Source organism: Oxyura jamaicensis, chromosome 9 (assembly GCF_011077185.1).
Source record: "Oxyura jamaicensis isolate SHBP4307 breed ruddy duck chromosome 9, BPBGC_Ojam_1.0, whole genome shotgun sequence".
In the NCBI taxonomy this organism is placed as follows: domain Eukaryota; kingdom Metazoa; phylum Chordata; class Aves; order Anseriformes; family Anatidae; genus Oxyura; species Oxyura jamaicensis.
Window position 1 is genome coordinate 6310351 of NC_048901.1, and position 12235 is coordinate 6322585.

General features: G+C 42.3%; 1 protein-coding gene across 2 annotated transcripts in view; it reads left to right on the forward strand.

Annotated features, from left to right (window-relative positions):
• The first annotated feature begins 8871 nt into the window (after window positions 1–8871).
• Window positions 8872–12235, forward strand: part of SLC25A36 (solute carrier family 25 member 36) — a 33386-nt gene continuing 30022 nt past the window's right edge. For both annotated transcript variants that reach the window (XM_035334284.1, XM_035334285.1), the window contains exon 1: window positions 8872–9004. In XM_035334284.1, coding sequence (XP_035190175.1) covers window positions 8964–9004 — 41 coding nt within the window. In that variant the 5' untranslated portion in view covers window positions 8872–8963. The remainder of the gene's footprint in view (window positions 9005–12235) is intronic.

A 12235-nucleotide genomic window follows, 5' to 3' on the forward strand; every position in this document is an offset into this window, starting at 1 on the left:
AATTAAATATAGCTCTTCCCATCAGTTACTAACAACCTAACTTCCAAAGAGAGAATTTTTCAAAACTATCTCCATCAGCTCTCACCCATAATTGCATCAAAACCCACTGCTGTTTCCAAAGCGCTGATAAGATCAAACTAATCCAAACGGCGACTTCACCATGGCTAAAGGACTTACAGCACGACACAGATCCTTGAGGTTCATTGTGCCTAAGCTTACCAAACACGTGCAAAAGATTTTCTAAAGTATATTCAAAGAACTAAGGGAAGATAACCAATTCAATTGGATTGCATTTAATTAGACAACAGGCTAAAGAAATTGATTTTGTGCACAGGGGAGGAATCAACCACCCAGGGAACAATTACTGGAGCTTTGTACTTGTGGCTGTGATGTAACCTCAAAACCTCATGAGCTTGTGTGTACTACATAAACCCCACGACAGGTTGAGATTTCATCTGTTTGACTTGATGACCCACCACATAGCTACCATTAATTGCTCACCATAGTCTTCTTAAAATGTTGCCAAAAGTAATCAGTATTCCAAAGTCTTATTTCTCTAAGCAGATTAATTTATATGTTTCCATTTTCCCATTGTTAACCATCTTTCAAAATGGCATTACTCACACAGCAGGTAGGTTCACTTCATTTCACATAAGTGCCTTTTCTAGGCACAGGTAGTTCTTCGGATAGGGGGAGAAGTCAACTATCATTTTTACATCCCTTAAAAAAAATACCAACTTTGGTAGGTTTTGTTTGTTTGTTTGTTTTCCTCCCTTCCCCTTCCATACCAAAGTAATGGAAGAGACTGCCAGAAGAGTCTGGAACGTAATAAGCTGTTTCCACAGCCTGAAAGTAACCAAAGACTTGACAGATTTAAAATAAAATTTGAAACATTTGCCTCGTTAGGATAAACAACCTATTAATGCTCGACATCCTCCACTCATGGCAGCAGCTTATCCAACAGCTTCCATTTTAGTTCCAGCTGTTACATTTCAAAATAGAGGCTGAGCATTGTCACATATGTAACATCCAGGGTACAATCCAGGAAACAAGAACTATACCATACTGCTAGGTATCAAAATTTCATGTATTATTGCTTGAAAAAAAAAAGCAAAGCTTTCTTTCTATACTCCCTTAATTGCTTCATTAGCAGTAATGAAACTTAGCTCCCTAACGTACACCTGAGTCAGCAAATTCTTTGTCTAGGCTTAGACAAGCTAGAGAAGTAACATCTCCTCCAGACAGAAATTAATTATTAAGCCACATTTATCAAGTGAGAGCAGCAAGGTGGCTGACTTCCTAGGCAACTGCTAGTGGCCTGAGAGCACTTCTGTAGTCCTCGTGGACATCTAAGATGGCTGGATTTGCTCAATTGTCCAAATCAGGCTGCTTACATTAAACCTGGGAGGCCAGGACACCAGAGATCAGTATGTGTTGCTGTGATCCCTCCCCTCATTTATTCCCAAGCGTCTTCCAAAAACCAACACTGAGGTGCAGTAACTGCAGCTGACAGCAGTCTCAAGCTCTGTGTTTTTGCTTACTCCAGCTCTGTAAAACCAACATAGTCATTCACCTTTTCTACATGAGCCTCTCTTCTTTCTGCCTTTTGATGAAAAAATTGCAAAGAGGTTCTGTTTCATTAAGGAGTGAATAAATTTCTGAAATCCTTTAAAATTTTCACATCAGGAAATTCATTTATGATCCATGGGATATTTTGTTTACACACAGCTCTCAAAGTAAGCTAAGGAAAAAAGCCCAGGCTTTAGAGATTTTGAAACAGAACTGTATGACAGATTCACATTTGAGACACCCATCTGAGAGCAGGGTGCATTCAGGACGTTAATATTCCATTCCAGACTCAACGTACCGTAGAAAATCACACCAGAATCACTTTCGTTTCACTTCTTTTTTTCCCCTCACTGTTTCTTCAACTTGAACTTACTCACAGTCCCTCTGCTAATATTGACCTTAAGCTTAAATAGTATTTTACGTTCCTGGTCTGTGCTGTTTATTCTCCTGACATATTAGTAAGCAGCAATCGTAACTCCTCTTATCTACCCAGTCTAAACAAAATCTTTTAAGTGTTCTCTGATATGATAAGCTATCCATTTTCCAGATAACCTGGGTGTCTCTTCTGTACAACTGATAGAGTTTGAACACACCTTTCTTGAAAACTGACAGCCTAAGTCATGAAAAGCGTTCTCCAGCGTTCAAAAGCAGTTCTCAAAAAGGCCGTAGAATTAACTACTTCCCTCTCTTTCCATTAAATATACGAGAGTTCACAACTCTGAAATCCAATTTTCAACAATAGGGCTTATACTCCTCCTAACAAGCACCCCAGGTATTGATATGACCGATCCCTTCTTCATTCTTACTTCTGTCTGCAAACCATCCTACCTTCTGTTCTTCCTCAGTGTTACATATACCACTGTCCTCATCCTCACTTTTCATTCTACTGACCTCTGACCGTATAAAAAACAAAACAAAAACAACAAAAAAACACACTGCTTTTCTTCTTTCCCTACTTAGTATCCTTCTGCACTGTTCTCTTCTATTATATCTTCTGGGTATCTCCTAAGAGATTCTGTAAGCTACAAACCAGTTCCCTCAAGGAACAAGAAAAATAAAGGCTACTAAATACATAGAGAAACTTGTTTGCCGCAGTCTCCCTGCTGGCTTTCTTGGTCAAAAGGTTACTTCCAAATCTATCGATGATCTGTTCAATGGCTCCAGCTAAACATCTCACTTGTCTCATTCTGCTTCATTATTTGTGAAATGTAGTTATATATATTTTAATACAGACTGATAGAAAAATATTAATAAAACCACAGCATTTATTTTTTCAGAGTTAATTGGAAAGCTTTTGATAGGATAGGGGTCCTCCAACTATCGTACTTTACACCATTACACACAAATTCACTAGTGCCATGTCAAAAGAGCAGTAAAAGCACACTCGTTTATTTGTTTCCATAATTACATTTTACAATCTAAAAAAAAAATTCCTTTTAATGGCCTTGCTATGATTCAAGATCTGCAAATGAAAATACACCCAACTTACAGCCAGTCATTTATGATGGTGGTGTTTATCACAAGTCTGACGTGCACAAGCCAGAAAACAAGGGCTTTTTATAGGACAACTCCAGGATTTTGATGTTTAAGTCTAATGTTGTTTTTCCCTTCATTAGGAAGGTATATATGAAATCACAACTGTTATCTCCCCCCATTTTAAACAGCCTATGGAAACAAGCTAGGCAAAGCAGCAAAACAAACAAAAAAGTATAAAAAAATAATCCTGTCTTTATCTAATATTCTATGTATTAAAGAAACCCAGACACTTTCTTCCCAGAGGCTTACATCTCAATTTAACCCTTCTGCCAAGTCTTCATTAGCAGTAACAAAGCAGTTCAGTTCTTCAGCGTCATTAACACTGGGTCAAACCTCATTTCTCAGGCAGACATATAGGGAAATTAATGCTGGCTGCTTAATGAGCTGTACGTCATCTCCTCACAAATGCTGAATCAAATAACTTAAAAAAAAAAAAAAAAATCTCCTTTCCAATGTGCTTATGAAAGCAACTTACTGTTTTCCCCCCTGGAGTAACACTCCACTCACACATTGCTGCTACTGCTGAGTCCTAGGGCCATATCCCACTTACTGCGGTTTTAACAAGACCTCATCTGAGCTGCAGCTGACCCTACACTATCAGCTACCTTTAACCTTACTCACCTCCCACCAGTTCCCTAGCTTGCCTCTAAGTAATGCCTGCTGTTTAGCATTTCACCACCCAGGACCGCCTACAGTATCTGCCACCCTACAGAAACCTGTTAAACTGTCTCCCACATCTCCCTCTTCTCTTTGATCTAGGACTTACTCAAAGTTTATGCTTAGTTTAGGCTAGACTCTTCCTCCACCAAGGAGCTGCTTAATTTGTTCTGATACAAAACTGATAAAGCCTTTATAGAAGATGGTTAAAACAACAACTAACCAACCAAAAATACAAGCAAACTGCTCAAAAGACCTCAATAGAAAACACCTGAACACATTTTGTACCTTCCATTTTGTGCCTGTAGTTAGTTTATCCTGTAATCCTTACTACATGCTTTCGAGTTCTTCACCTCCCAGCAAACTGCTAATCGGTTTAATTGGGAACTGACAACTGGGAATTGGCAGCTGTTAAATATGCAAGCATGAAGGGACCCCATCAGCTCAAGGGTCCATTGGAAACTGACTGGATTGAAAAAATCAGCTCCTAAGCTACACAAAGGTTGTGCAACAAACCAACAGTGTAGCAAAATGAGACTTGAATGTAATATAAGTCTTCTAATCGTTCTAGTTCTCACTGATACATGCATTTTACTTTGACTAGCTGATCTAAAGAATAGTTGGAGGAAACAAATAGCTAAGTAAGGTGCTGGCAAATACCTTTGGGATATGTCTGCTAAGGCAAATGAAGGAGAGTAACGTTGGGCCCAGAAATACTACTATGACTCACTGAAACTAAAATTTGGAGGAATAAAAGATTAGGAAACAGTACTTCCTGAGAATAAATAAAGAATTAATACAGTGTACCATAACAACAGCTCTTGCTGAATTTTGAGTCAAACTTCTGCAGACTGCCTTGGTCACAGAGAAATGAGTTTCTTCCATCTCACTACCCAGCAGCTCACGGCCAGCAGGCTAATAACAAAATTTGTGCTTCATGAGCCCTTAAGAGTGCAGCAGGCCTCTACCTCCAGATCACTGGCAAGGAAGAGATTCTGCAAGCCAGAGTCACAGGTGAGCTGCCTTCTGCTTTTCAAACTTAGTTCTCCACCCACCAGCATGAAAAGGTTTTTTTTTTTTTTTTTTGGCACCAACTTAAATAATTTGTCAGAGACTGAAGGATTCCACCTACTTTTAATGTCTCTTCAAACATTAGAGGGATACAAGGTTCCCTCTCTCCACATCAGCATGTAATGGATACAAATCATTAATCTTATATCAATAAATCATTTTATCCCAACAGCAACAGCAGGAGAATTTCATGGAAAGGAAAAAAATGATTAAAACTTCAAAATCAAGATTTCCAACTGAATGTACCTTGTTTTCAAATTTTTTGAAGGGAGAAAATATATTGCGTGGTCAGAAGATGGAATAATATACCTAAAAGAGCACATTAAGAATGTAAAATATTTTTAATCAGTTGTTTGTTACAAATATTTCACAGGAAAATTGTATTATATTGTTTTATGAGGGCTAACCTTGTCACTGGCAAAAGATAGCAAGTGCTTGTTTAAAGAATACTGAAAGGCAAAGCCTTATCTACACTAAATCAATATTTCCTGTATGCAGTTTTGTCTTCAGGTGTTTTTTTTTTTCTGGTATGTTTTCAACTTGTGTAATGTGGTCATAAAAATATTAGAGAAATAGGGAGTCATAATCTGAACCACAAGAGCAAGAGTCCAACACAGTAGTTCAGAGTAGAAAGGCAATGCAATTTTTAGAAACCCAATTGAAAGTCATCAGCAGAAATTCCATAGAGTGGGGAAAAAAACATTATCACACCTTAGGCTGTCACAAGAGAGCAGGAAAAAATAGGTGTTATCAGGAAAGATAACTTTTTTTATTACTCATTTACCACAGAAAGCCACCAATGAAATTTAAGACACCAGGAGAATAGTGAAGAACATGGTATATGGAAGGCAAACTGCAAAAAAAAAAAAAAGTCAGAGATAGGAAATGTAGAAACACGGTCTTAAATTTTGGCACGTGTTTCTCCCACTGAAACTCTATTGAGTCCTATCACATGCCTGAGTTAAACCCAGCAGATAGGAAAAGTAAGTCTGAAGCCCAACAGAACATTTTTTTTAATTTCTGGAGAATCAAGAATTAAGAACAACAGAGGGTTCAGTAGGAGAGTTACTCAGATTTTGAAAAAAAAATTAAAAAAAAGAAAAAAGAAAAAAATAGAATCTTAGAAGACCCAAATAACATGTTTTGAAAGTGGGATATGAGATTTGAATGCTTTTATTTGTGTAACAGGGCTCTCAAAAGTGATCCCATGTGGCGATTCCACGTGACACTTACCTCTCCTTGCTGGGATGAAACGGAAAATGCACTGTAAGAACTCATATCCATCAGTCACTGGAGATGTAGTACTACCAGAAAACTCAGCCTGGCAAGTAGAAGAGAAGAAAAAGTAATATTAAAGACAACCCCCAATAAATGCTGCAACATTATTTAGAATCAGAGTGCTTCAGACTATTATTAAAAATTGAAAATATTTCAGATTGGGACTTTTTAATGTGTCAGCAGAATATCATTAAGTTTCTATAAAAAGATGGACTTAAAAACCCTTTGAAAGCATCTAATAATATCAAATGTTTTGATAGGTGTATTTATACTTAGTATTCAATAAACATTCATAAAAATCAATTTACAGCTTTTCATTTGTCACAGTGTAAACCATAAGTGCAAAATGAAGTTAATAGCTCCCGGGTTAGGAGTTCACCCACAAAGATGGAATAAAGTGGAGTCTTTGTCAAACTCTCCTCATATTTAACTTGCTTTCAAGTTTACTGGGACATGTGATCACTGGGAGGCATCGTATGGTCTGCAAAAAACTCATCTGTTCCCTCTTAAGCTACAGAGGGAATTTGAAAAAGTTGGGACTTGTGGCTTCCAACGATTTGGCTTAAGACCCTTCATCTTCCATGCACCATTTAATAAAATCACTTGTAGAGTTTTCAGGTACTCTTAAATTAACTCTTCAAATTAAGCCAAATATATTCACTTTTGCCTGTGCAACATCTTTCACCACACTGCATATGATCCTTTCTCACTTTTTCACACAATCACAGAAGGGCCTGGGTTGAAAAGGACCTTAAAGATCATCTAGTTTCAACCCCCCTGCTCTGGGCAGGGTTGCCAACCACTAGAGCAGGCTGCCCAGAGCCGCATCCAGCCTGGCCTTGAATGTCTCCAAGGATGGGGTGTCCACAACCTCTCTGGGCGACCTGTGCCAGTGCCTCACCACTGTCTGACTGAAAAACTTTCTCCTAATTTCTAACTTAAATCTCCCGTCTCAGTTTAAAACCATTCCCCCTTGTCCCGTCACTACCAACACATCTAAACAGGCGTCCCCCTCCTGTTTATACGCTCCCTTCAAGTACTGGAAGGCCACAATGAGGTCTCCCCGGAGCCGTCTCTTCTCCAAGCTGAACGAGCCCAGTTCCCTCAACCTTTCTTCATAGGAGAGGTGCTCCAGCCCTCTGATCATCTTAGTGGCCCTCCTCTGGACCCGTTCCAAGAGCTCCACATCCCTCTTGTCCTGGGGGCCCCAGGCCTGCACGCAGTATTCCACGTGGGGTCTCACAAGAGCAAAGTAGAGGGGGACAATCACCTCCCTCTCCCTGCTGGCCACCCCTTTTTTGATGCAGCCCAGGACACAGCCTTCCAGGCTGCAAGCTCACACTGCTGGCTCATGTCCAGCTTCTGGGCCGTCAGGACCCCCAAGTCATTCTCTGCAGGGCTGCTCTCAAGTTTCTTGCACTTGGCCTTGTTGAACCTCATTAGGTTCTCACGGGCCCACTTCTCCAGCCTGTCCAGGTCCCTCTGGATGGCATCCCTTCCCTCTATTGTATGAACTGCACCGCTCAGCTTGGTGTCATCTGCAAGCTTGCTGAGGGTGCACTCGATTCTGTCTGTCATTGATAAAGATGTTGAAGAGCACCGGTCCCGAGACCAACCCCTGAGGGATACCACTTGTGACTGGCCTCCATGCAGAGTGCCATTGACCACAACCCTCTGGCTGTGTCCAGCCAACCAATTCTTTATCCACCTAACAGTCCATCCTTCAAATCCATAGCTCTCCAGTTTAGAGAGAAGAATGTGGTGAGGGACCCTATCAAAGACTTTGCTCAAGTTCAGGTAGATGAATTGGTAGATTTTTGAGTAAGTTTAATACATCTCACATATGTATACTACAGGTTAGTAAAGTGTGTGCTATTTTGGAATAATTTGTTTTTAATGAACTATTTCAAGTCTCGCTCATTGGTTCGCTAGCTTCAACAACATGCAGTGCAGGGGGTACCAATGCAAAATGCTGACTGAAATCATCGCCCTACCTGTCTCAGTTCACGGTGAACTCCATCCCCCTGCCTCAGCACCTCCATGTCTCACGCATTTCTCCAGCCCTTCCCCCACCCAACCTCCTCCTCTTGCAAAACTCTGGTTTACATTTCTGGCTTATTAGTTTCTTTCACCTCAGCTCACCTTCTGATAGATTTTTAGGTTAAGAAGTAGCTGCTTTAGATTACACTTGTTTTTTGAGCTAAAAATTTGTTGCATTTCTACAAAACGTTAGTAAAATCCTCATACTTAGGAAGACCTTTACATTAATTCTTTAGATAGCACCACATCCATGAAGATTGTAGGTAGTCGTTTATCTGCTCAGAGGTGTTTGGGCTCTGAGAACATTGACTCAGACAACATTGTGTGCCACGTTAGTAACTTCGCCGTGGGACACCATTTTTGATCTCTTTCAACGTGACGCCTGTTTCTGAAGAACAGCAGTACGGAACCGAGCTGATGATTCCCAACGCTCAGTCCGGAAAAACTCCAAGGATGCAGCACTGGGGAGCCTCCTCACGAAGCACTCCCTCGTCAGCCAAGGGCACGAGCTGTAACGCAGAAACCAGGACGCTGCAAGGGAGGGGGGCCGGGGGCACCACCGCCCGCGCCTGACACGACCAAGCCAACGCCATGGAAAGAATCTCACCCTCCACGCTCCCGCTTATATAAGGCGGAGCGCGGCGGTGACGTCACCCCTCGCAGCCAATAGCCGCCTCTGTTTACTTCTGCCCCCTCACCGCGCCGTAGCGGACCGGCAGGGGGCGGAGCCAGCGGCCGGGCCCCGCCCCATCCCCGTCCGCGCCGGAAGCGGCCCAGCGGCGGGCGCAGGGCGGAAGCGGCCGTTGCCGAGGATGAGCCAGCGGGACACCCTGGTGCACCTCTTCGCCGGCGGGTGCGTGCCGCGGGGGGGGCGCCCGCGGGGCCTCGGGACCTCGGGCCGCCACCGGGCCCGGCCCGGCCGCGGGGAGCCCGGCGGGCTGCGGGCGGAGGCGGGGGGAGCTCGGGGCTGGGGGCGGTAACGGGGCCCGCGGAGGCGGGAGGGAGCTGGGGCAGCGCCGCGGGCCACGCTTCGGGTTGCGGCACCGCCCGCCTCAGCCCGTGCGCTGCGGGTGCTCCCCGGCGGCACCCCCTGAGTTCGGGCTCGGGGAGGTGGGGCCGCACAGCTGCAGGCCTAGCGGGGGGTGCTGAGCGCTTCCCCTTCGGAGTCTGCGTCCTTGTCAGCGCTCATGCGGCACTGGAAGGAAGGCTCGTTGGGGCACTTCAGCTTCTATCTGTGGGGGGCCTGTTGGTAGGACATCATACGCGAAAATTAAGACCAGACACAAACGTGTAAACCTAGATTGCTGGGCTCAGCTCGCTCGCTGCTGTTCCAGAAGAGTCTGGGCAACAGGTAGGTGCCAGTCAGTTGGGTCAGGGGTTGTGTTGTGAGGAAAGGGCCCGCACGTTTCCTGTTACCTTAGCTCAGCGAAGCTAACAGTGTGCGCTTGGTCATGTTTAGCAGTTGGAAAGTTGTCCTGGGTCATCACGAGGCTTCTTTGCTAGCATGGTGGGCTGCAGGTCACTGGAGTGGTCATCAGCCCTCTGGGAGACTTTCAAAGGAAGGAAGCCTGGTTTCCCGTTGGGTTTCAGGGCAGACTGAGTGCAAACAGCGCACGTCTTAATCTGCTGACCCTTGTTGTAATGTCTGCGTTGAGTCTTTAATTCCCGTTTTCATTACTGAAACTCTTAAGTGATGACATTGCTTCTTTTAGCAATGTAGGTGGGGCCATTCTAGGATTTTTCAGTAGCTGCCTAGCTTGCTTCGTGGCAATTCAACAACAGCTGTCAAACTGCAGTACTTCTGGGCGATTACCAGTTCATGTGGAAGTTGATGTTTCATTTCTAATAGTCCTTCCTCCCTCCTTTTCTTTATTTCTCTGTATCCTTATCCCCACCCAACATGTTTGATTGACTAGTTTAACAGTACTGGGTAGGGGTACGGTAGTGGAAGAAAATTGCTCAGCAATTTCTACCTGCCTTGATTTCTTAAAAGTGATTCTACTCTCTTAGTTTTGTTTCTTTGAGAATCTCATCTCTCTCAGCCTCGTAGCTGCGTGTCAGTTGTAAATGTGACCAAATATTGTATAACAGAAATACTAATTCCATGTTTAAAAATAACTGATTCAGTACTTATTTTGGAATGGTGGGCATATGAAGTCCAGCACCATCAATGAACTGAAATGACGCCTTCTTATTTTTTTATTTTTTTAGAAATGAAAGCTCTTCCAAGTCGTTTTGCTGGACTGGTTCATGCATCAGCCAATACATCAACAAAGTACTATTTTTACATGCAGTCCCCAGTCAATGCACTTCTTAGACCTTCTTGACTTTAAATAGGTTCTCTGAAGGTGTATATATAAGCATAACAGCAGTCCCATTCCGAAGCAGAAAATGCATAGCATGGGAAGAGCATCACTCTTGTTGGAAATAAGGTAGACAAATCAGAATTCCATGTTAATAAAAAAAAAAAGTGTTACAGCCTTTGAAGAACATGTTCCTTACAGAAAAGCAGTTGTAACTGCTACAATTTGTAAGCAATTAGCTCCATGAAATAACTTTGCTATTATTTGAGGGCATTTAAACATAGTTTTCTAGGCTGTTTGCAAAACCCCCATCATGTACTCCTTCATACTGTAGAGTGATTGCAGGGAGCCTTCCAGAACAGATCAGCAGCCGATCTGGAGTTCAGTTTCATGCTGTGACACATTTGCAGTCACTTACTTAGCTCCTGATGAACCTATTTGTCAGGATCTCCTTCCACAAATGGTGTAGCTACCACCAAGCTCCATCTGCATATCTCATCCTTGTGGAACCATAGCTCGGATGCCTGTAATGCTGGATCCTGATACGAAATCATATTTCATGTGAAGCTCAACTTTCCTGAGGTACTAGGTTGCATCACTCAGAACTCATCCTTTTCAGGAGTCAAGCTATTGGTTGTATTTATGTTGTCTGTTTTTCCATTTGGTAGTCAGATAACCACTGTTGTCCCTGAGGACAGCGTGTTGGCCATGTAAACTCAGGTGCTTTTATTCCAGAATCCCTGTAGAGGTTAAAATAGTCCAAACTCAAATAATACACTTAAGATAGTTTGAATTCTTTAGAAAGATCAGATACTGTACATGTGAAAGACTCCTGGATTTTTCTTTATTTCAGTTTGGAAGATATTAGTTAATAGCTTAGAGTGTAGGCTGGTGATTGGTGGTGTTTATTTTTTCTAACTGCCTGTCAGAAAATAGGCACTTGACCTGTAATTGAGTTACCAAGCACCTGGACTCCCTCCTTCCTTAAAATACATTCCTGGCATAACCCTGAATGTCTTTGAGAACTAGTTCTTCCTGTTGTGAGGCATAGGAGAAGGTTGGTGCCATTCTGCCTCAACTTTAGGTTAATTTTGTGTTTAGGTACTCTACTGCAGGGAAAAAAAAAAAAGGCAATTCTTTCTGGAAGCATTGAGTAGCTTGGGTTTTGCTCTGTGAGGTGACCAAATTGCATGAAAAGAGCTGTATCTGAAGAACTGTGAAGCTAATGTTTCTTGTATTTCCTTCTAGTTGACTGATGTTTTCAGCTGTCAAGCTGTTTTACTTGATACAAATGTCACGTTGTAAGTATTTATTTGCCCTCGGTCCTAATTGAAGCTACGCTCTCCATGTTAGTGTTTGTTTTGGATAATGGAAAGCAGTGGTGCTTGTTCCCCTTGGGTTATTTTTTCCAATTTTCACTTGTATGTTTTTGTATGTCAGCACATCAGGGGAATTTCATTTTTACATTGTTAATTAGAAACAGGTTTGATTAATATTTCGTAGTTCAAGGAAGTTAACTTAAACTTGTTATTTTCTAAAACTTCAGCAAAAAGTCTAATCTATGAATAAGGGGGCTGTGAGCTACCAGCTGCTGGTACTTCTAGCCAGTGTATTAATGAGGAAGATGGAAAGATGGGTAATGTACAAGTTTAGCAGTGTAATAATAGGAAAACCCTGAAACTTCCAGATTAGTGAGATGCATTCTTGCTGTTTCTGAAAATTTTACTTCCCAAAGGCCTTAAATTCCCTCTCAAAAGAGGGATACTGTCAGTTTGATATTC